This window comes from Pseudonaja textilis, chromosome Z (genome assembly GCF_049901715.1).
Source record: "Pseudonaja textilis isolate UNSWEBS1 chromosome Z, rPseTex1.2, whole genome shotgun sequence".
Taxonomy (NCBI): domain Eukaryota; kingdom Metazoa; phylum Chordata; class Lepidosauria; order Squamata; family Elapidae; genus Pseudonaja; species Pseudonaja textilis.
The window spans coordinates 33,405,806-33,430,824 of record NC_142008.1 but is presented as its reverse complement, the minus strand read 5'-3'; the positions used below and the strand labels follow the sequence as shown (position 1 = coordinate 33,430,824).

Below are 25,019 nucleotides of genomic sequence, written 5' to 3'. Positions count from 1 at the left end.
ACACACACACACACAAAGCTAAGCAAAATGGGGAAAATGTCATAATGAGTCTAAAAGTCATATTTAGCAAACTATATGGAAAGAGGCTTACAGTTAAGTTTGACTCTGCCAGAGTAGAATAATTCTGCCAGTCAAAAAATGGTTTCTGTATCACTCTATATAGAGGATTAAAACCATATCTTTTACTGGGTATATTTTAGCATTTAAATGGTATTGCTGAGCTAGAAATCATGACCCTGCAAGCTTAGCCATTGCCTTATTTTGTCAATTTATCAAATAATGTCTATATTTGTTAAAGTACTCAGATTAGATTTTAAGTAAGTCAAATGCCAGGGTTTGTTTTACCTTATATTGTATTTCTTTATTTCAGTCTTTTTTATTCTCCCTCATTTAGCTTTGTTATTTATTTATTTTGTTTTAGTAATAAGCTTATTTCTTATTCTTTCCATCCCATCATGATTCATTCCCTGATCTTTAAATACAAAGGTGGGCAGAAAAAAAAGTTTCTGATTTTAATTGAATTAACAACAGCACTGACAAAATAGTTTTCCTTCCATTCTTAATTACTTCTGAAATGAAGATAGCTTCCACAATTTCATTACTGCAAATTGTTGTATGAAAAGCCTGTGAGCTCAGTTTAATTCTGGAACTCAAACTTCAGGACCAGGTGCTGTACACCTTACTAAATGACTCTTGAACCAGATTCTGCTTACAGGCACATTATTGTCTACTAGAAAAATAAAAACAACATAGATCTTCTAGTCCTCTTTTAATGCTTACTTTTTATATTTACAGTTTTATTAATTTTTAACAACAGGAGTAAAATTAAAGCAAAGAAAAAGAAAATAGAAAAAAATGAAAAATTAGCAAAAAGTAAGATAAAAGTGCAGAAAAAAAATAAAGCAAGAAGAAAAAGAGTAACTTCCAGGTTTTCTTTGATACAGATATAAATTTAATAAACATGCAACAATAGACTATTTTACTTTATAATTCCACATCATTCTAATAATCTAATGCCAAAATAAAAGTTTCATTTCTCTCAGTTTCTTGCAAAAAGTCAAAGAAACTTTTCTAGGTAAAATTAAAATTAGTCAGTCTTGGAAGCTGTCAATTTTCCCCTCTGTCAATTCCATCAGTTTAACTATCCATTTGTCCAATGTAGACATTTGTAAATCCTTCCACCTTTGTAAGCTCTGCTGTTATCATATATAAAAACAAACGTCAACAACATTTCTCAAGCTGTTTGTTCATTATCCCAAAGGGAAAGGCTCTGGTTTTAGTCATAGATTTACTTTTAAAATCTTCAGAATCAGAATACATATATTCTCTAGCTTTCTTACATGTTCACAAAAGATTAAAAAAATGTACTTTCAGATTGGAAACATTTTCACTGTACCAGAAATTTACCCAGATTATCATAATGTTTCCATTTTAGTAAGGGTAGGTTTTTTAGATTTTAGCAATAATATGATAATCATTTGTACCCAATTCCACATCAAATTCCATTTTACCAATTTCAAAATCTTTCTATTACTTGGGCATATCAGAAAGCCAATGGCATATATAACCTTCTAATTCAGGATCTCCTCTTAAATTCTCATTAAAAGACAGGTTTTAATGCTTATTAACAGTAGACAGGTGAGGTAACTATGATTCATTTCAATGAAGTGTGTTTTGCCATTAATATAATGTAGTACATCAAATCAATACAAAAATTCAGCATAATCTGTCCATTGAGGTATTTCTCATGGTCCCTCATAGCACTTAATCTTTTTTGTCCCTCATTTAGCTTTGTTTTTTTTTTATTTAGTGATAACTTTATTTCTCCTCTACGTACTATTCTCCTGATGAAGCATGAAAAAAAAACAAAAGTTTATTCTTTGATGCAGATATAGATAAAAACACATCTATTCTTAGAAGCAAGGACACTAATTTAAAATGCAGCTTCACAGAGAACTTTGCTTTAATCCCTGTCAACATTGTGAACATAGTCACTTGAAGATCTATCATCCTTCAGTCTTATCCACTTTAGAATGCAGCTAAGGGAAGGAAAGAGTTGGAAGAAAATGATATATTCTCTTTCTGTTTGCATCTTCCTGTTTTATATTGTGTTAATTTTTTGAAAATTAAAATACACTATTAAGTGCCTTCCATCCATCTATGGGCATCATTGGCTAAGGATAAACTCCTCTGATTCCTTATTGCCAGTTAAAATAGTCAATTTATTATTTCTGAGATATTGGTAGAAATTTTATAATGCTGTGGTAAACAAAACATTCCAGAGACTTTAGGTATGGCCTTCTCTAATCATCAATTAAGTTGCTTTCTTTGGTCTATTGATTAATAGCTTTCCATAGTACTAGATTTGATTGTATAGCATGTTCTTATTTTTTTCTTTTCTTTTTGCAATCCTATAGTTCCTTAATTCAAATAGAGTCAGAGGTGACTGAGTGGAGCATTAAAGGCAGGATACTCTTCCTGACGCTTTAGTTTCAGTTGAAGAAAAAGAGAGGCAGCAGCATTTGTAAACGGGAAGAGATATTTTATTATCTCTTACAATTTTACTTTATTATTTTAATTTACGTTGGTTCTTTAATAAATAAGGCAATGATTTCTCTGAGACAAACTCAACTGCTATAATTACATTACTCTTTGCCAATGTAATGTTAAATCTTTGTCACAGAGACACATTCATCTTAATTCGATCAATTCAAAAATGTTGATGTTTTGTGAAATCAAATCTGAATCTTATCAGAATGGAAAAGGAAGATGACATTGTATTTCCTAGAAAATAGTGAAGTTTGCAATAGTTGGAATTAATTTGCTGAAATGAAGATATTGACAACAAATCAAAAATAAATAAATAAGCAAGCAAGCTACTATCTGGAAACAAGACTAATTAGCCATTTAGAGAAAGACAAATTCATTGCCTTTCGTATTCTGTTGTACCAGCTGCTTTCATGCCTATAGTTTAGAAAATATAGATTTCTTCATCTTGGCAAATGACGGAAAAACATTTGGCATTTGCCAATTACATTTCTTCTATTTATTTGATTTGAATTCAGAATTATTGTGAACAGCTTAGTGAGGGCTGATTTAATCAAAAGTTATTATTGAAGACTACTCTTAGATTCTTTTCCAACTCTGCTAATGTTATTTTCTTTACTGGACAGTCTTTTCTGTTTCAGAGTTAATTGGATATAATTCTTGTAGGTAAATTGTAGAAGAATGAGTAGTTAATAGGCCATTGAAAATTCATATTTATTTAGCAAAACTCCTCATGATAAGTATATTTTTCTTTTAGTTTGCAAGTACACTGTCCATGAACGATGTGTCTCAAGAGCACCAGCATCTTGTATCAAAACATACGTGAAATCAAAAAAGAATACTGAAGTAAGCCGACATTCAAGTCTGTGGAATTCTCATGTGCCTCTGTATACATGTGTGTTTGTATATACAAGGCATTTGTGACTGTAATATACTTATATATGTATGACAATGTATATATGGATATGGATATATCAGTTATGTGTGCTAAATATAGCTTTAATAGCTTTGTAAATAGAGGCATAACATTCTCTATGAGATTTTACAGTAACCTAAGACATAATGTTATTGATGATTCCATTGATGATTCCATTACTCAACATTCCTGGAGATTTGAGATTAATCTGCATACCTCCATAACTCTGGCAATCATATATAGCAGCATTCATTTTTTTATACTGAAGTTTCATCTCATCTTTAGCCCTCAGCTGAAGCACTTTAAAAAGTCCTTTACTCTTCTTGGGTTAAAGCAGTGTTTTGCATCTTCTTCTGACATAAAATTTTTATAGATGTTGTATAGCATGCTTCATCATCACTGATGTGACTTATTGCATTCATGGATATACCTGATTTCTGTGAGTCATTTTCAGCTTCATGACGGCACTTTTCCAGTCTCTGAACATTGATCACTGCCCATTTAGTTTTGGCTGCAGGAGATGCTGGGTGCCAGGTTTCTACAGAGCATCTGTCTGTCTAATATCTGACCAATGCATTTTGAGGTGCTGGCTAGAACTCGGCATTTTAATCCTTACACACAGTACAGAAATTTAGCATTCCTTTAAAAAGAGCATAAACCCCATTTTTAAAAAACAAGAACTCTGAAAGTTAATCTTCTGCTGCAATGAAGGTCAGTTGACTAGGAAAGGGATCCAGGTTTGTTATCTCAGTGTTGCTGAGTCTGTCACCAGTGACGGCATTACATTTTTCTGCTGTCAAGGGATTTTTTGTGGCTTCTACTTTTTACTATTTTATTATACTGGTGGAGGACAAAGTGCTACAACTTTTTGCCTATCCCAGAGATTACTTTTTGATGCTGCCATTTCTCCTGTTCCCTTATAGAACTGGTTATAGTGGAGCTCTCACTCTTCCATAACCGTGATTTCTCAGGTATTTTGGGAGATAGATTTCATCATTATTCTAAACCTGTATTCAGAACTAGCCCAGATGCAAAAATCTATGTACCTGATACTAAATAGTGTGGCCACTTTACTGGTACTAAATACTTAGCTATGTTTGCCAAATCTGTATGATAGCTCCTGTTAAGGAGAGCATTGGTGATTGTTTTTCTCATCAGCAAATGATGTTTAATGGAAAAGGAAATAAGTCCATAAGTTAAATTTATTAAGTTGTTGCATGTTAAGTCAATAAGGACAACCCCACTTTCCAGGCTCAATTTAAGAGATCAGCAATGTTTATCCAACATATGTTTATGCCAGGTCATGAAGTGAACAGTTATATTTAATGCAGCTATCTGGATGTGTCCTTGGACATTTTTATTCAGGATGCCTTCCTGATATAGTCCTGGTAGCTAGTTTGAAATTTCTTTAAATCCCATGCATATAGAAACAGAAGGCTAGATTTTGCACTTTCTTCTGAGCAAGTTGTTAAATATCTGAAATTTTGGACCTCTAGAGGCATTAGAATTGGAGTTCCCAGAATTGCCAGTTTGTAGTTGTTGGGGTTTTTTTTGAAGAATTATCAACATTACTGAAGAATACAGATTGAAGAAAACAGGATGCAATAGTTCCTATCTTGCAGTAAAAAAAGAAAGAATGTTTTTCTGCTACTGTTGAGGGAGCAGTGTAGTCTCCAATGTCAATTTAAAGTTCTTACCTAACTCTTTTACACTCTAAATGTTGCAGGATGTCTAAAGTATAGTATCCCCTATTTAAAAAAAAAAGGGGGTAATTTTTTGGAGTTGTTATTCTTCTTTCCATTTTGGGAAAGAAGAATAAGCAGATACTCAGGATTAATAATTTACCTGGAGAATGTTTTCTCCAAAATTTGAAAGGCAAGTGAGAGTTTTATTATTTAGTAAGATGTATTGCTTTACTATTTCGTAAGATATATTGTCATTTTTTTAAACTCCTGGGTATTAATCTGCTGTTTATTTCAGTGCATTAACTATTGAACTTATAATATTTTTTTATGTGGCAGTGGTTTATTTGGTACAAATTGTCGTAAAAATAATTTTTCCTTTGCCCTTTTCTAGGTTATGCATCACTTTTGGGTGGAAGGAAATTGTCCAACAAAATGTGATAAATGTCATAAAACTATTAAATGTTACCAAGGATTGACCGGCTTACATTGTGTCTGGTGCCAAATCACAGTAAGTATTAGCAGGAATATCAATAATAGTGAAATTAAAGTTAAGATATTATAGCATTATATCTAGTTACTTCTACTAAAAAAAATTAATATTTTAATAATGGCAACAATTAGGATTGATAAATAAAGAAATAAACATGCATAAATGTTAGCACCAAAGTATTTAAAAATAATTGCAAATGTACAGTTGTAGCATGACACAAATTACTTATGATGACATTAAAAAAATGGAGCAACCTCTCTTTGTTGATAAGGTGAGTTTTAATTCATTTGGATTTTAAAAATTGACTTTAAAATGAACAGGTTTCTCATTTACACACACAAAAAGGCCTCTCAGACTGCTTTAATTGTTCATATTTATAATAAATATATACCCAGCAGACAAAAATAAAGTACTAATAAAATACAAAAATAAAAAATAACATCATAACCAAATGTCAAACAAAATACAAAGCATTCCTGTACCCTAAAATAACTTTTTCAAACAAATCTAATACTTGCCATTCCCACATCAGAATAAATGCTCCTTTACACATGCACAAAAGCACACAAGTTAAACACCTACCTGTCCTATTTGCCTCATTAATTCCAAGGTAATTGCTTTGAAATATCCAAGATGATTTCTACTCGAACATATATAATAGTGTTTTTTTTCTTAACATAAAATGGAAATAGAAATAAAGACTGAAAATAGAGGAAAAGGAAACTGGATAAAGAAAATAAATAAAAAAGAAATTAAGGAAAGAAATGAAAAGCAGTGACTTCCAACTTTTTAGTGCAGTAAGACATATAATAAAGTTATAGAATCGACTTTTTAGTTATACTTAATAATAATTGCTAGTCATTTCTATAACAATAATATTTCATTTCCCCCCCAGAAGCAACTAACTATAAAACTGTTTACATTCTTGTGCTTAACTAGTGCAGTTAACTTTGACATTTCTTCCATCTATTAAAATATTTCAAAATGCATCATTGGATTTCCACTTTTCATTATTTTTTTAATTAAAAATCATTCTGAAGCCCAAGCAACTTCTAGTTTTTTGAAGAAATAAATAGTGTATTAGAACCTGGTGGTTTTGGTGCAGCTTGTCAATGTCTTGGATTAATAAAAATAAATAAAGATCATTAAAATATATGATTTTTATAAATTAGGAAAAAAACATTCAAAGAATTTTCTGAAAGAGTAAAGAATATATCCTGAGTACTTGTGATAGAAACAATAATCACAGTTATGTATCCATTGATAACAGATTAATTTCTGTAACGTTATTCTATAATATGGTTATCCATTCTGTAATATAATATTAAACAATTCCTTTTACATCTTACTTGTTTTCTCAAAGATCAGTTCTACCTAATAAGAAGATTAAGCTGTTGATAGCATATTACTAAGCAGGAGAACTGTTAATTATCACCTCATATGTAACAATGCTTTGATTGGATGGTATATGGATTAATGTACATTAATTATAGTAAATGTGATTTTACTACCAAAAATGAGAATTAACATAACAATGTTTTAGATTATAGGGCAACCACAATAAAACTTCGGTACTTAATGGGAAAAAAAATGCTATACTTCTTTTCTGTTGCTAGGAAACTGGCAGAAAAAGGTATTTTTGCAGTAATGATTAATGTATACAGGGATGTTATTAGTTGCCAATCATTTTCCAATTCAAAAATACAGCAGTCAAATTATCTTTTGCTAGATCTCTGTCTCTAAAGAATATGTAATTGGCAAAAGGTGCATATTTCATATTTAAACTAATATTTCATAAGTTTGATATATCAATCTCGTATCATAAACATGGATAAATTATCCAAAGAAAATTAAATCACTCATTCAAACTAGAGAATAGTGATTTATGGAACAGCTGCTAGACAACATATTTTACTGTATTGAGGACGATCACCTGTTAAAGCAAATACTTATGTGCTACTTATTAACTATGTTGTATAAATGAGAAACATCCAATTTATATGCCTAATTTGTTAGGATATTTCCCAGTAATTAAAACTAGCATATCTGATAGCAAAAAATATTGATATAAAACTATGCTAATTAATGGCAAATGAACACAGGGGCTAAATTATCTACCTCATGTTAGTCAACAATTATATATTTGCAAATCATTTTATTTAGATATTAATTGGTAGTCATTTAATGCTTTTATAGTTCATTTTTGTGTATATTTTATTTATTATAAATATTTCTACATCATTAAAACAAAATGACAATATAGAACATTAAAAATAATAAAATATCTACACTATAAATACTAATAAAATCAATGAAGCTCCATACAGTAGGTGAAAAGCCTGAGCAAATTATACATGATCAAAAGTTGTCAAAAAGTCTTGTTTTCAATTTTACAATGCATTTCTCTATTTATTCAATTCAAGTAAATAGTATTTGGCTTTTTTCAGGTAAGTGTCTTTAGATTTCCATCTTTAATCTTCAGTACTATTTGCACTACTTTAGTCACAATTTCATTTGATCTATGAAGGCTTTACTTCTGAATAGACATGCTTAGGATTATATTGTAAGATTCCAATTAAAACATTTTTAAAAATTCAAAGGTTTAATTATGAGACTAATTTTTCATTAAACATGTTTAAGATTGTGCTAATAGCTTTTGTTTACTTGTCTTTTAATCAACAACACAACACATTCTGATTTTTCCCCTATTGGTTTAAATTAGTAAATATTATTGAATACATTTGCATATCCAGAAGATCCATAAATGCTGTTTCCTCCTCCTTTTCTGTATATCTGTGTATATGTAATGATGTTTATGTATGCAATATTTTACCCAGTTGGCTGATGAAAAATGTGGACTGGCAGCAATCTCATCCTGTCTGTGAGTTATTTATTCACAAGGATGATAGCATTAGCTATACACGTGAAACAAAATATTAACTTTTAACCTGTTACCATCAGCAGCAACAGCAGCAATAGTTACAGAAATAACAATAATTGAAAAAAACCTAAAAATCCTTATCTCGAAAAGAAATTACTAGAATGCAAGGAGATTTTTTTTTTTTTTGACTCAGTCTTCCATCCTTCTGAGATTGGTAAAATGAGGACCCAGATTGTTGGGGGCAAAATACTAACATTTGTAAGTCATTCAGAGAGTGCTGTAAGGCACTATGGAGCAGCATATAAGTTTTAAGTGCTACTGCTTTTAAAAAAGGCATGTGGATTCTGTTTGAGTAGCAGGTTTTTTTTTCTAGTTTGTTACAATACACAAAAAGTCCTTTACTGTAATCATCTCTGTTTTCTCTCATCACAATGTATCTCATAATTTGTTCTGGTGTTAAATGACCTTAACCCAATATAAATTGCCTACAGCTTCTATATAAAAGGCAGATTATGCAGAGATACATCCACTCAAACAAATGATATAGAAATATATGAAAACATACAATAGAATGTAGTTATTTTAGTTTTATGTCATCATTGTTAACAAGAGCCTTTAAAGATGGTGACTTTATAATCTTTTTCCTTTAACAGTTAAGCTTTGGTTATAAAAATATAACAGAGATTTCTGTGATTGTTGGGTTTGAGTCTTTTTAGTATTTTGAAACATAGTACATTCTAATGTTGTTTTGGCCACATTTAAATTCATTGATGTTTTAATACATAGTAATATTTTTATCACTTTTTTGTAACAGCTACATAATAAGTGTGCTTCACATCTAAAGCCTGAATGTGATTGTGGTATTCTGAAGAATCACATTCTACCTCCTACCTCAATCTGTCCAGTAGTATTGGTAAGATGTCTTTGTACATTTTAACATATCATGTTGCATTTAAATCTTTAAAAACCAGAATTGATTGACAATGGAAATTACAAAATATGAAAAATAAATTAATGTCCTTTTGATACATAACTGTCATAGTATCCTCTCAAATGCTTTTTTGCAGTCCTTAAATGCTCTTCTGATTATATTAAAATTCAGCAAACATTGAGAATTAGAGCTAGTATTTGTTTGCAAGTAAAGCAATTCTTTCCCAAAAAGAAACAAAAGTAAGAAATTCCATAAAATAGTCTTGCCTATTTTTGTGATGGGGCCATATCTACTTGCATTATAGAATCTTGATCACTGTGGTCATTAGATGTGAAAACAAACAAAACAATAACAAATGTATAATGAACACCCATAGAAAGAATGCCTGCCTCTGTGAAAATAAAGCCTACTGTGCTTTCATTACTCAAATTTACCAGCCATTGTAAAATTAGAATATGTATATATCCTTTGTCGTTTATGGAACTGGCTTCCCCAAATATCTAACTTTCTAGAATTTTATAAGAATATTTTTTGGGAGTTGACATTAACAGTGAGGACTCTGATTTCAACCAGAATTAATCTGAAATAATGACATTGTCCTTGCAGCAACAACATATCTACATTACATATTTTATGTTGCTATATGGAACAATAAATTTCATTGTTTACAAAAAAATTATTCAGTGCAATGTATACTATGATTAGTTTTCCATGTCAGAATACACAAACAGAAGACATTAGGATTTAATCTTAAATCTTTAAATCAAGATTTATACAAATCACAGTAAAAACACAACAAATGGATGACTATACTTGCTTGGCCTGCTATAAAGTATAAATCTCTCCTTTTGCATTTTATAAATGACACTATGTACTGCTACATTTAACTCATGTTAACATAATAAGTATAAAATCCATGGATAAAGTACAGATAATTTTCGATTTAAAACCAGAATTGAGCCTCAAATTTCTGTTGCTAAATGAGACAATTAAGTGAGTTTTGCCCCAGTTGTTAAGTGAATCACTGCAGTTGCTAAACTAGTAACATGGTTGTAAAGTGAATCTGGCTTCCCTATTGACTTTGCTTGTCAGAAAGTTGCAAAAGGGGATCACATGACCCCAAGACATTGCAACCATAAAAGGTAACAATCAGTTGCCAAGTGATTATAGGGATGTTGCAACAATTGCTAAGTGTGAAAAACAGTCATAACTCACTTTTTCCAGAGCCGTTATAACTTTGCACGGTCACTAAATGAACTGTTATAAGTCAAGGGTTACCTATAATATAAATAATATTGATTGCCAATATTAGTATTCTTCTGTCTAAATGGATGAACAAAAACTCTCTCTCTCTCTCTCTCTCTCTCTCTCTCTCCCTCCTCCTCCTCCTCCTCCTCCTCCCTCCCTCCCTCCCTCTCACTCTTCCCCCTCGGAATTCCTGGGTTGCCACAACAATTGCATGGCAGCAAATTTGATTTTAGAATGGTAATCAGTGGGAGATAAAATTATTTAGTAAGATTCTGTACCCATTTCTCAGATTATGCTGTCATCCTAAAATAATTTATTGAAGTCTGATGGACTACTTAATTGGGATAAGTCACTGGTTCAATTGGATAGAATTCAATGGCTAACCAACTATAACCAAATATATTCTAGGAAGCTTATAATATAGTATTCACTTTCACATGGAATTTAAAATTAAGATACCTTTAAATATAAGCGTCTGGGTATTAAAGATAATTGGAAATTATTCCAAAGATGAACTTCTTTTGGAGGCACAAGTCAGTCTTAATTATATGATAAATTATTCTGTATTTTTGGAATAGCATATTATATAGTAAAAGTATATAATGCTTAACATTAGGAAACATGATATTTTCACCAAATGGAAATATGAAATTTTTGAATAAATGAGCAAAGCTGCATGATATACATTTGCCAGGTTTTTTACTTCATTACAGAATATCCATCCAGCTTTTTTTCCTGTCATGTATATTTAAATGAACAGTTAAAATGTGCTCATTTTAAGTATGACGATTTAATATTTTGTGGGTAAGTACAAGAAATACATACAATGTATTATTGCTGTACAATTCTTTTATGGTCTTCATATTCAAGATGTATTGTGTGTAGATCATACAGCCAATATGGTTGTTACATACTGTAGATAAATTACTTCAGGTCACAGACAAGTAGTGCTATGCTGAACCATACGGCTACTGAAACCATCAAATAATGGTGCAAATACTGAAGAAAATGTTATAAAAAGCTGGGGGGGGGGGAATAGAAAAATGATGTTACTCCTAGACTGATTTCATAATAACCAGTAGAACATTCACTACACCTCTTCTCTGCAAAGTAATCAGATGTCATCTGGTCACATCTAATGATGTCATTATTAAGTGGGTTCCTGTCAAAACCCTTTGAGGAATCTTCTTCAGAGGAAAATGAAAAAATTTTTGTAATGTATCTCACTCTAAGATATGACCAGGGGCAACATCATTTCCAACAACTTGTTCCAAAACTGTAAATCAAACAACCGCTCCACATTGATGGTACTGTTGCAGGATAATGCAGTATAAGTGCAAGTATTCGACCTGGGTTCTTTGACAATAAAGATTTTTTTCAGAATCAGTTTTTTTCCACAAGAAAGTTACATTCCATTATAGGCTAATCAACTGGATCCAGTTGTAGTCATTTGCATAAAAATATTGAATTAAAAATGTTATGGAAAGTGTATTGTAATCTTCCATGTATAAAGCCTACAAGGTTTTAACATATAAATCCTAAACATTACTCTAGCGTTTCCTTGAACTCTTGATCTCTAGCTTACTTCTTTACTATTGTTTACAACTGCTTCTTCAAAACTGTACTGTTTGCCTGTGTTGTTTTAACCTTCAGACTAGAATTCATCTTGCTCCTATTCACTGTTTGAAAGCCTGATTACATTTTGCAGACCTTCCATTTGACTTACACATTTCAGATCAAACAGCATCTTTCTCCTAGGTCTGATGTTGTGCAAAATGTTATAGCACCATAATTTCAAAAGAAAGTCTTGTTTTTGGAGTCTCTGTGGGACATGAAATAAGTAAAGAGAAACTAGTGTGAAGAAAATTGAAGTGTGAACTCATTTTTTAAACTATATTGGGATGATAAAGATTGGTAAAGTATTCTTACTCCTCTATTCTTACTGCATTTGCCAAATCATATCTAGGGGCTCTTTTCAGGTACCCACCCATTCAAATGTGGGAATGAAGATTTCTTCTATAGGCTACTGTAATATATTTGTGAGTTATTTTGCAGATAAAATCTTTTTCCTGACCCTAATTGGTTAGACACCTGAAAAAAGATCAGTATCTTTTTTGTTTTAAACTTCTGGAGACCAAGTATGTAAATAGAATTACTCTATCTATATCAAGGGTGTCAAACTCGATTTCTTTGAGGACCGAATCAGCACTGTAGTTCTCCTCTGTGGCAGGGGGGAGTGGAGGCAGGGAGTGGGTGGAGAGAGGACAGATGCCTCCTGCAGCACTTTGTTGACAAAAATGGGGCACAGGGGATGTCTCCCATGCCTCATTTTTGGAAACCATGGCCACCTGCAGCACTCTCCCAGCCAAAAATGGGGTTCAGAACCTGTCTTTGGTGGTAGAGTGCTGCTGGAGGCCAGGGAGGCTGAAAATGGGCTGCGTGGGAGCCTCACAAGGCTTCCATATGGCCCATTTTGACCAGCAGAGGCACCACAGGCCAGTCCTTTGATATTTCCAGGTTGGTCTCACAGGCCAGATTTAAGCAATCCATGGCCCTTGAGTTTAAACACCCCCGATTTATACCTTTGGTCCATGCCCTACCAAATTTTAATTTTGTGGTGCTGGAGTCAGGTAAAGTTATACCCAGTTGATGCCTTTGGGTCTAAATTTCACCATGTTACTAGGATCTCTTTGAAGCAATTGAAAGAAATCTGTGATTTTGTATGAGATATCATCAACATGGTCAGGATACCCATCTAGTTCTTATCCAAAGTCAGAGCAGAGATGCAGTGGAAATCCTGGCCTGATGTCTGGTAACTATGGAGCCTGGATGATTAAACAAAAAACTCTGGTTTAATCCCATCAAGAGAAAGCTGATAATGATTGATCTGGCTTGATCATAGTTCCAGCTTTCTTCTGGATAAGATTCTAGGTTCTCCTAGATCCATGATCCATGCTAGAACGGTTGCAGTGAATGTGTAAATTGCAAGCCATTTTCATCAAAACCTGCCAGGTAACAATTATTATTAACTCATGCATAGAGTATTGTAACACAATGTATACAGGGCTTGAAGATAATTTTCTTATTCAAAATGTAGCAGCCTATCGACTAATCAGGTTAAATACAGTATTGTAACACAATGTATACAGGGCTTGAAGATAATTTTCTTATTCAAAATGTAGCAGCCTATCGACTAATCAGGTTAAATACAGTTTTCTTTAATGCATTGGACTTTAGGGGCATGGCCCAGGACTTGGCTTCCAGTGTATTTCTAGCTTCAATTCAAGGTATTGCTTACAACTTTAAACTCTGCATGGCTTGACACCAAGTTCATATAGAACTTCTTTTCCAGTCGGACTATGCCTCTTGCTATCCAAAATATATGAATGGCTATATCCTGCAGGACCCGAGGATCTGATGTAGGGAGTCCGTGCCTTCTCATTGGTGCCCCATGATTTTGAATATCCAGCCACCTTAGATTATGTTTCAGCATTGTATTTCAGTAGTGAAGATGTAAAACTTCCTAGATTAGTTAGATTATGTCTGATTTTATTTTTATGCTTCTGTTAGACAGTTTATCATATTTTACACTGTGTGTGTAGTAGTATATTATGGAGTTTGTGGCTGAAATGAAATTTTCAGATATAAACTGTGCATGTAGATATCAAATGATAATTTTAATAGATGTCAGATCCAGTTTATTGCTATCCACCTTTTATATCTGTAACATTTTAATTAATTTACACAGATAAAATAAGAGTACATTGTGAGATTTGTTTCTTAATGAGGATGCAGTTAGAAGAAAGGTTTTGCATTTTCTGATATCCTGTGGGTAATTATGTTCTAATTATATGGGAAGGGGGAACATGATAACTCAGTTCTGAAATTGTTCATTGGATCCAATTAATTGCATCCATAAAATGAGCACTTACAGTGAAGATGACTGGCAATATCTTTAAACTTTAATTTAATTCAATCCTATATTTTGTATTGCGGCAGAATTAGATTTTAACAACACTAAGAACAGAACATTGTCGTAAGATAAATAGGATTATTAGTGAATACAGTATATAGTTTTTTATATAACTGAGTGCAAGTGAAATTGACATTTTCTATTTGTCAATATAATCAATAATTCTTCAAAACAGAGAACTCAGAAAAACATTTTTCCCCCTGAGTATTGTTTTTCTAGTTAAAATAAATCTGACCAAACTATGCAATTTTCACTAACTTCTTTGTCTATGGAGATTCTCAGTCATCCATGTTATGGCTGTCCCAAAAGTCCTGTCAAAGCTGAAGAAGCTTCTTGGATGAGAAGCGAAATGTCTTCATTCAAAGAAAAACAAATCTAGTTGTCTCTTGAAAAAGCACCTTTGGGATTAACTTCTTTGCTTGAATAAAGTTTAATACTAGAGCGAGCCTAAAATGTTAGACATTGGTAAGTTAAACTGAATTTTACCCAGATTTATCAGTTTGCTAGACACAATGAACTAATGTTTTGATACAGTTTGTAATGAAATGGTTTTCAATTCTCATGTAACCGGAAATGTCACATAAGCACTAATTTAGTAGTAGAATAATAAACTGGGAGAAATATTAAATTGAAACCTGATTCATATTTCTGAAGTGATAGTGGAACTGTGATTCAATGAATTAATCATAGATTCTCATATTTCTAAACTGTACGTTTTATTTTTTTTAATCTATTATGAGAATAAGACAATGAATAGAAATGTTTCCAGGTAATTATGCCTAATATTTGGGGAAACAAAGAATAAGAAAACAAAGTAGTACAACTACAGGCATAAAAGTATAATAGAATTTATGTCTCATACAACAATTAGTAACATAAAACTGTAAAAGTAACTGTCTGCTTGTGCTTTTACTTGTCTTCTAGCTGTAAGCAATCAGAAGACAAAAACAGAAAATGTGTAGCTATGACTCTTCTTTTTGACTAAAATGTTTAGAAAACATTACCGTATTTATCGGCGTATAACACGCACTTTTTCCCCCTGAAAATAGGGGGCAAATGATGTATGCGTGTTATACGCCGATGTCCAGGAGCGGAATCCTCTTTAAGGGATCCCGTTCCCAATAGTGCCTAGCGGTGGCGCAGCGTCGTGACGTGATGTCAGCGCTGCGCCCGCCGCATATTATCACAGCCGCTGGCAGCTGATGAATATGGTAAGTGGAGACCCTTTCTTTGGGGAGGGGAGGGGAGGGATTGAGGGAGGTGAGGTAGGGTGGGGGAAGAGATGGAGGTGAGGTGAGGTGGGGGAAGAGATGGAGGTGAGGTGAGGGAAGAGATGGAGGTGAGGTGGGGTGGGGGCAAAGAAATACTGACGTTTGGCAAATGCCTCACTACTTATGATTGGCGTTGTACAGAATGCAAATTTACACCCCCCTGATACTACGGTACCTTACTCTTTTTTTAATTTAAACTTAGGTAAAAGTATACCACTGCAGTGTGACTCATCCTGACATTTTGACGCTGAAAAAACTGCATTCATAACCGTATTTACGGTATTTCCCTACTACTGGTATCCCTAATGGATTTAAAACAAAAGCGTGGAGCATATACAGCTGCTTTCAAGTTGAAGGTTGTGGAATATGCCAAACAACACGGAAATAGGGTTGCAGCAAGGCATTTTGGAGAGCCACCAACAGAATGCACAATACGAGAGTGGCGAAAAATGGAAGAAAAACTCAAGACATTATCAAAAACAAAATGCAATTTTCGCAGCGGTATTGTTAAATGGCCAAAATTAGAAGAACAGGTGAAGGAATTTGTAGTAAATCATAGAAAAGCTGGTATTGCTTTATCAACAAAAATGATCATTATTCAAGCAGTGAAAATCAGCAAAGAGTTGCAAATACATGATTTCAAAGGAACAGCATCATGGTGCCAAAGATTCATGAAGAGGCATGAGCTTCGGATGCGAACAAGAACCAGGATTTCCCAGCGTATGCCGGATGATTATGAAGAGAAGATAATACATTTTCATAAGTTTATTATCAAACAAAGGAAAAGAAAAAATTTTGAAATTGGTCAAATAGGCAACATGGATGAAGTACCACTCACCTTCGATGTTCCTTCAAACAAAACTGTGGAAGGAAGAGGTGCCAAGACAGTAACAATTAAAACTTCAGGGCATGAAAAAATCATTATACCGTGGTCCTTGCTGTCACTGCAGATGGAAACAAGCTGCCACCATTGGTCATTTTTAAAAGGAAAACTTTGCCTAAGGAGAAAATTCCAAGTGGCATACAGGTGCATGTTCATCCCAAAGGTTGGATGGATGAAGAAGGCATGAAGCTTTGGATTAGAAATGTGTGGGAGAAGCGCCCAGGTGCTTTGTTAAAGAAGCCATCCTTGTTAGTACTGGACTCATTCAGATCTCATCTTACAGAACCAACAAAGAGAGAATTTCAAATATGCAAAACAGAAATAGCTGTCATTCCAGGAGGACTTAAATCACAATTGCAGCCATTGGATGTTTGCATTAACAAGCCCTTCAAAGCCTTAATGCGTGAAGAATGGAATAAATACATGTGTGATGAAAACCAACATGAAATTACGAATTCTGGGCGAATGAAAAGACCTGGCATTTCAAAAGTTTGTCAGTGGATAAAGACTTCGTGGGACGCAGTTAAAGAAGATATTGTTATCAAATCTTTTTAAGAAATGTGGCATAAGTAATGCTTTGGATGGTGAAGAAGATGAGCTGATTTATGAAGATAGTAGCAGTGAAAGCAGCAGTGTTCATTGCGATTTTGAAGATAGCAGTGAAGATGAAGTGTTTCTTGGTTTCCCAGATAGTGATTTCTGAGTAAACTTTTGTAAAAACAAAATATCCAAGTTTCTTTTGTTAAAACAGTTGCTTTTACTGTCCTTTTACATTATTTACCTTATATGTGGTAATAATATTAATAAAAAAAAAGTTCTGAGCTACCCTTATTTTTTTCCTGAAATTTCCCTCTTAAAATGAAGATGCGTGTTATACGCCTGTGCGTGTTATACGCCGATAAATACGGTATATACTTTAGTGTACCAAATCATACTTTCATAGTACTTTAACAGAAATCATGATGCACTTGTGTGCGTTCATGATGTTTCTATTCTGATAAATTTTACTTTTTAATATCTTGCCCTATTTTAATTTTATGACTTTTGGAAATGTGCTAGAGCAATCAATATGAATTATCTTATGGGTAAATAGAAACTAAGAACTATTTTTTAGAAACGATTTTTATAAGAGTGGTTGGAATCCTTTTGGGTAAAGCTGAGAAAACTGATTAGTTTGCTTGGATTTTGATAAATGTGTTTGGAGTTGTATTCCTCTTGAATAATATAGTTATCTGATATGCAGGAGGATTGGTTTTTGGGGATGTTTTTAAGTTAAATTACTGTCTAGTCCCTCAATATTTGAACAACATTTTATTCTAATACTATTTATGTCAAATGATCATTGTACTGTCTTCACCAAGTACATTAGTGGTCATACTCAACAAAGAACTATTATTAGCCTAATCCTAATTTTTGTAGGTAAAATTTACAGCCATGTGTTTATATAAAACATCTTGAACTCCAAATTGTCTTCAGATTTATTCTTCCAAAAATTCAGATATAGATTCTTTTCAGACATTTGTAGATTAATTATTTTTTGTGATGTAGTCTTTTTATGATGTATTTGAATTATTCCTTTTCTATTTTGTGCTAAGTTGTGCACTATATTAGGAAAATAGTTATTTTTATATAAATATATACAACAATAACAGATATGAAATAAAGGTGTGTTATCATCTATAATTACTTAATATGTATAGAAAAATGATACAGGAACTGCTTCCTTTTCAACAGTTTGGTTGCATGTTCAGAATCCTTTACAGGAATGTTTTTAATTAGTGTGTGTGTTTTCACAGTTTTAATCTTGTAGCTGAAACTGTTTTTCTCCAACAAACTCTACCCCCTTTAGGAGTTTCACTTCCTGAGGTGCATAATGTAAAAGTGTTCACAGATGCAGATGAAAGTTGTTTGGATGTTCATGCATTTTGGAACTTTAAAATCTTTATTTATGGTTCAGATCAGCTTCAGTCAGATTACTTGCTTTATGTATGCCAACATACATTCATGATAAGAAAAGATTGAAAATGGCCCAAGAACATTTTTTGGTGATTCTGCATTTCACCACATGAGAAAAAAAGTTAAGTAAATTAGCAAATCTTTCTTTCTTTCTTTCTTTCTTTCTTTCTTTCTTTCTTTCTTTCTTTCTTTCTTTCTTTCTTTCTTTCTTTCTTTCTTTCTTTCTTTCTTTCTTTCTTTCTTTCCTTCCTTCCTTCCTTCCTTCCTTCCTTCCTTCCTTCCTTTCTTTTTCCTCCCTCCCTCCCTCCCTCTCTCTTTCCCTCTCTCTCTCTCTCTCTTTCTCCTCCCTCTTCATTGCTATACCTGAATACAGCCATTTAGCTTAAATAGGCTCAGGAAAAGCTATATGGGATTTAGATATCCTTTTTAACATTTTGCTGCAATATATTTCACTTTGAAAAGATTTGTTTCATTCTGCCTAACAGTTGAATACACTTCTATACCAGGAAAAAAAAGCTAGCTATTTTTGAATCTCAACAGTATTAGAGGTTGAAGTGAAAGATAATGAAATGTTTTCAGGATATAAAAGTGTTCATGTTATGCTCCAGTAATGAAAAATAGATAATAAGTTTGATAGTTATGGAAGGCTTTTGAAGGCAAACAAAGTCCATAAGAGACTTATTTTAAAATGTATGACAATCTATAGAATAATTAGAAAGGGTTGGTCCTCCAAGATTAAATCAGCAAGGATAGAACTCAAGAATTCAGTATTCCCTTGGGAATAAACAATACTTCTAAAAGTAGATGGAAGAACACAACAACTTAAGTTTCTAGCCATCAAAATATGCATTAGCTTTTCTATGTTATATTGATTAACTTTCACCCAGCAGTAGATGAATCCATGAGACAAAATGATTACAGATGCATCAATCATTTTGTACAACCTAATAAAATAGTCATAACTAGAACATATATGCCACTCAGAAAATAAATGTCTGCATTTTTGCAAGTGTCATTTATTTTCAATAAATGTCAACTTCACATCCATTTAATATAAGTATATTGTACTATTATCCTGAGATTTTGTTTAGTTTTTGCAAAAAATGCCAGATGTATTGTGAACTTCTGATTTGAAGATTTTTGAAAGCATTGCAATTGCATCCTGCAAACTTTTTCTTTGGATGCATTTGTTCTAATCTTTTTAAAATGTCTTTTCAGTTAAAACTCAAAGTGAATCAAATTCTGCGTAGGTATAGAAATAAATAAGTTATTGGCAAATAATTGAAGCTAATTTAAAAATGTTGAAATAATTTAAAGTAGCAATAATCTTAAAGAGGTAGTACATGGACTATATTAAGATTGAATTAATATAATTCAATTATTTATGTAATAAAGAGAGTTTTTTTGTTATAAATTTTTCTTTTGGTGATATTGTGAGAAGTAAGAATTATTCCTGTAAAAGACAGAGCAATGGTAACACCATATTTAGCCCTTATTTAATGTAAGAAGCTCTAATGAGATGTTAAGTAAGACATTGTGTAAGAAGTTCTCTGTATTACAATAACAAGACTATAAATGTTTTGTACACTCCGGCCAAGACAGATAGTTGGCATGCCTAGATGACTGGCAGATCATAGAAAGATAATTTGCAGGTCAAGTTGTTTAGTTGTCATATTAAATTAATAAGAGGTTGGAGATTACTGGAAATGAATAAACAGATGGGATGGAGTTTCTGGGAAGGGAACTGGATCCACCCAGAAAAGCATCCAATAGAATTGAGGGGCAGTGATCAAGGCCGGAGGATTGAAACAATATTTAAACACCATGTATTCCTATAGAAAGATTTCATTTGTGCTCAGCTTATATGAGCACGGAGGTCTCTTTTGCAAAAATTCATTAACAATGCTCTTTATTATTGTTCATCTGTCTCCTGGTAATTTCAAAGGGTTAATATCACAGATACATAATATGTTTATTATGCTATAGGTCTTTGCTTGCATTTGTATAATCAGACCTTTGGAATAAAGAGCTTTTGAACAATTTATTTGGAGATAGAACAATTTCTTTATGCAGATTTCTATTTTCTTTTTGAAATAACAGAATAGAATTCCTAAGTATCATCAAACCAATTCAGATATTGCCATAATTCTTGACCATGTTGAGAATTCTGAATATTTTATATCCTAATCTTATGAAGATGTCAAACTGAAGAAAGAAAACCTGGATAGTAACAGCTGCAGTGTCATCAATTCTTTCATTTTTTTGTATAACTAAATATAACTATCTATGAATTACCTGCATAACTTTTTCCAATATTCTTTGAGGTACTTCTATAGTAAAAATAACCAATTCAGTCACACTTTTAGAATTTCTGATATTAATAATCAGGTTCCAAATGGATTTTCACTTTAATAATAGGAAAAAAAATATATTTTAATATGTAGAATTTTATGAAATAAGATCTTGAAATACACATCTTTTTGAAATCAATGAGCAGATAGTTTCAGTGAATGTCTTTCTGCATTATTTGGCATAAATAAAAGCAAAGGAAGAAACATAGCAGGCCTGACAAAGAGTTGGTCTGAAGACATGTTACTTGTACCATTTTCCTATCTCTGATGTTCTCCCTGACCTAACAGTGAACAATCTTGTGAGAGGAAGAACTCATTGATTATTTGAGGGCCTTTTGTGTGGAGAGATGTCTACCTGACAAGCATAGGCATCACCTCCCTTTATATGGATTTTTTAATAACTTCACATTATAGGAGAACTTTGGATTGAATGTAAACAGGATCTTTTCTACAAAACTGCTTTGGATGTGATAGGAATAGGATCTGTGATCTTCATGTGACAATAGGACCAGTGTGAAAATATTGAACCTTGTGTATCCTGAAAGCTGCTCTGCTACATTTTAAAGTAATTAACTGAAGAAAAAAACAATAAACTATAGAGTACTATATTTTGCTTTTTGATAATTCTTATCCTTTAAATTTAGAGAAAAAAAAGACTAATCACTGAAACAAAGAATCAAAAACTTGATGTATATTTTTTCCCATTCAATTTTGTCTGATTCTTGGATACTATATGGATAAAGTCCTCACAGTTTTCTTGGCAAGCTTTTTTTTCAGAAGCAGCTACCATAGGCTTGCTTCTAGGGCTGAGAGAAAGTAACTGGTCCAAGATCATCCTACTGGCTTTGTGCCCAAGGCATGACTAAAACTCTTTTAGTCGTGTTCCAGTTTCTAACCTGATGCCTTAACCACTACACCAAATTGTCTGGACCTAGGAAGAAGGAAATGGCAGGTTTCTGAAAAAAACTTATCAAAAAAATTGCAAGACTTGTGGCTATGTTTACAGATATCATATTTCTGTTATAATATATTTAGACCTAAGCTATAGCTATTTCACATGAATAAATTCTAACAGAACTGTTCCATGCATTTTTATTGACTTTGGGTTTTCTCTTGACAAAGCATGAGATTCTGTAATCTATTATCCTTTGGATCAGTTTGAGACCATCATTCCTGCATTCAGATTTAGAACAGCACAAAAAGGTTGATATGTAAGACCAATATATCAGCTGGGAGATATACTGCTTCAACACCACACACTATAGCAACAGAAGAAATATTGCTATTACTTACCTGACAAAAGCAGTTTGTTTTCTTTATGTCTTCTTGTACCAATTTAAAAGCTGTAAATGGTTCACAATTACCACTTCTGTTTGAACAGAGCATCTTATTTTCAATGGGAACAGCTCCATTATAGTTTAGGTCAGTGGTGGAGAACTTTTTCGGCACTGAGCGCTAAAACAGGACTGCACATGTGCGCGCCAGAAACTGGAATCTCAGCTTCCTGGTGTGCATCTGGTTTCTAATATGTACACGTGAGCAAAGACCAGCTGCCCAGCATGTGCATGCATGCCAAGGACCTGCTCTTCCAGTTTCCAGCAGTCCCCCATGCATAAAGACTAGCTTGCTGGTGCACACATGAATGCTGGAACCCAGAATAGCAACAGGAGATGGCTGGCGAGATGGTTCTGCATGCCACTTCCAGCACACATGCCATAGGTTCACCATCAGAGGTCTAGGTCTTCCTGCTTGTGAAGGTTCAGATGTAATAGAGCAGGGGTGTCAAACTCAAAGCTCCGGCCCGTGTGGTGCTTAAATCAAGCCAGTGGAGCCAACTTGGAAATAGCAAAGGAATGGCCCATGGTGGCAAAGGGGCTACAAGAGGTCCATCCATGTCTCATTTTCACTCTGCTGGTCAAAATAGGGATCAGGCGGATGGCTGTGGCTATACCTATGCCCCATTTTGGCCAGCAAAGTGCTGCAGGAGGTGTTCATCTCCCTCCCTCCCGGCAGTCCGTGGAGGAGAACTACAATGCTGATCTGGCCCTTGAAGAAATCCAGTTTGACACACCTGTAATAGAGAAAAGGACCTTCACCAGGATATAAGCAGGAAATCTGACTATTCTGGAGTCCATTACTGCAATAAGTAATGAAAATATATTATAAATCTTGAATAGCTATGACATGAATTGCTTTGATTTGGTGTTAATTATTCTTGTGCTCAGTTGCTGCCTGATAAATTTCAGCCAGCCAAATGGAACTTCAAATATAAGCCTTCAATATGAAGTATTAAGATCAATTGAAGTGTATTGGCCAAGGTGTTGGACTAGGAACAAGGAAATCCAGAACCCTTCTCAGGAACAGAAGCTGTCTCCATCTCAACCCTATCTATCTACTAAACTACTGATCAGGCATGATTGATGACAGATCATTACTTTCAATAGAAGCTCCATCCTGCAGTGGATTGATTTAAGCTAAAACTAATAATATATAAAGTCTTGAATTTATGAATAAATGAATAGATCATTTTCAAATGTTGGTTCTTATTCTGGTAATGCTAAAGGAGGAAACTCAGTGTATTTTTTATGTGTCACTATGAGTCTGGTTCTAATGCTACACTCTTGGTTCTGCAGAACAAGACTATTGTACTGAGTTTTTGGGGATTGATTTAATTTCAAATAATAATTAAGTTTAGTGGTAGTATTGTTAATAATCACTTGGCTTTCAGATCATGATTTGGTAGTAATTCAGCGGTAGATTTACCTGCAGTACACCATTCTATGATCTTATTATATTTAATCTCTTTTTTTAAAAAAGAGATTTAGGTTGACACTTTCTAACCACAAAAATACTAACATTTATGTTATTTTCATGTAATGCTTTTGGGTTTCATAGACTTATTTTGAACTACTTTGGACTTTATAATCATTACAAATTATAGATATTTCAATAAAACATTAAAATGAAGCACACATTTTTTTTCTATTGATTCATACATATTGTGCAGTTGTGTTGAGAATAAGAGGGACTTTAATCCAATTTTTTTTCCAGTTTGATACATTTTACTCAAAACATGATAAAATACAGCCAATGCCAGTTATTACCATTGATATTATTATTTGTTCAATAGTTGCCAAGATGGCAAACAAATCCCAATTACCTCAGTTTGCAAATAGAATATCATTTTTTTTAAAGCAACTGCTAATTTTTCTAGAGAGGCTAAAAATAAAAACCTGTTAGTATTTTTACATGCTTTTAGTTTTTCTCAATTATTTCAAATTTTACACACACACACAATTGTGCTATGTGATATTGAAATGAGATTATATTGCAATAAATCCTTTTGAGGTCTTCAGATTGTAAAACAATTGTGATCTTCAGTATACAAGGGAGTAGACTTTCTCTAATTAATCTTATTTAAGAAGCATGATCATGGCCTCATATGGTATCACCAATTTCACACCATTGCCTTAGTTCTTATTGTGGAAAAAAATCATCTATCTATTATCTAACTGCTATTATGTCTAGATATATAAATAGATGTATGTGAATTTGGACTTCATTTAATTTGATTGCAATCACTGAACTCATTATCACTTGAACAGTGGTTGAATGCATTATTGTTGAATGAAATTTTTCTATTTCTATCACAGTAACATATTTAATATATTAATCTATTATTTCTGACCTCCTTTTTAGGAACGCCAAGCAACAATGAAAAAAGAAAGAAGTACCTGTCAACAAACAAACAAAGTAGGTGACCGAAGCAAGATACAGAGAGCAAATTCACTCACTATTGATGGTCAAGGCCTTCAGGTATGATTTGCCACTGTCATTTTTAACTATTTGTATAGTTACTATTAAAATGTTTTCTGTAGTTACAGATT

The 25,019-nt window shown here is 33.0% G+C and overlaps 1 protein-coding gene across 2 annotated transcripts in view; it reads left to right on the top strand.

Moving 5' to 3' along the window:
- Positions 1-25,019, top strand: part of DGKB (diacylglycerol kinase beta) — a 279,608-nt gene that overhangs the window by 36,056 nt on the left and 218,533 nt on the right. For both annotated transcript variants that reach the window (XM_087918197.1, XM_087918198.1), the window contains exons 11-14: positions 3,305-3,393; positions 5,540-5,656; positions 9,334-9,432; positions 24,832-24,948. In XM_087918197.1, the coding sequence (XP_087774323.1) occupies positions 3,305-3,393; positions 5,540-5,656; positions 9,334-9,432; positions 24,832-24,948 (422 nt within the window). The remainder of the gene's footprint in view (positions 1-3,304; positions 3,394-5,539; positions 5,657-9,333; positions 9,433-24,831; positions 24,949-25,019) is intronic.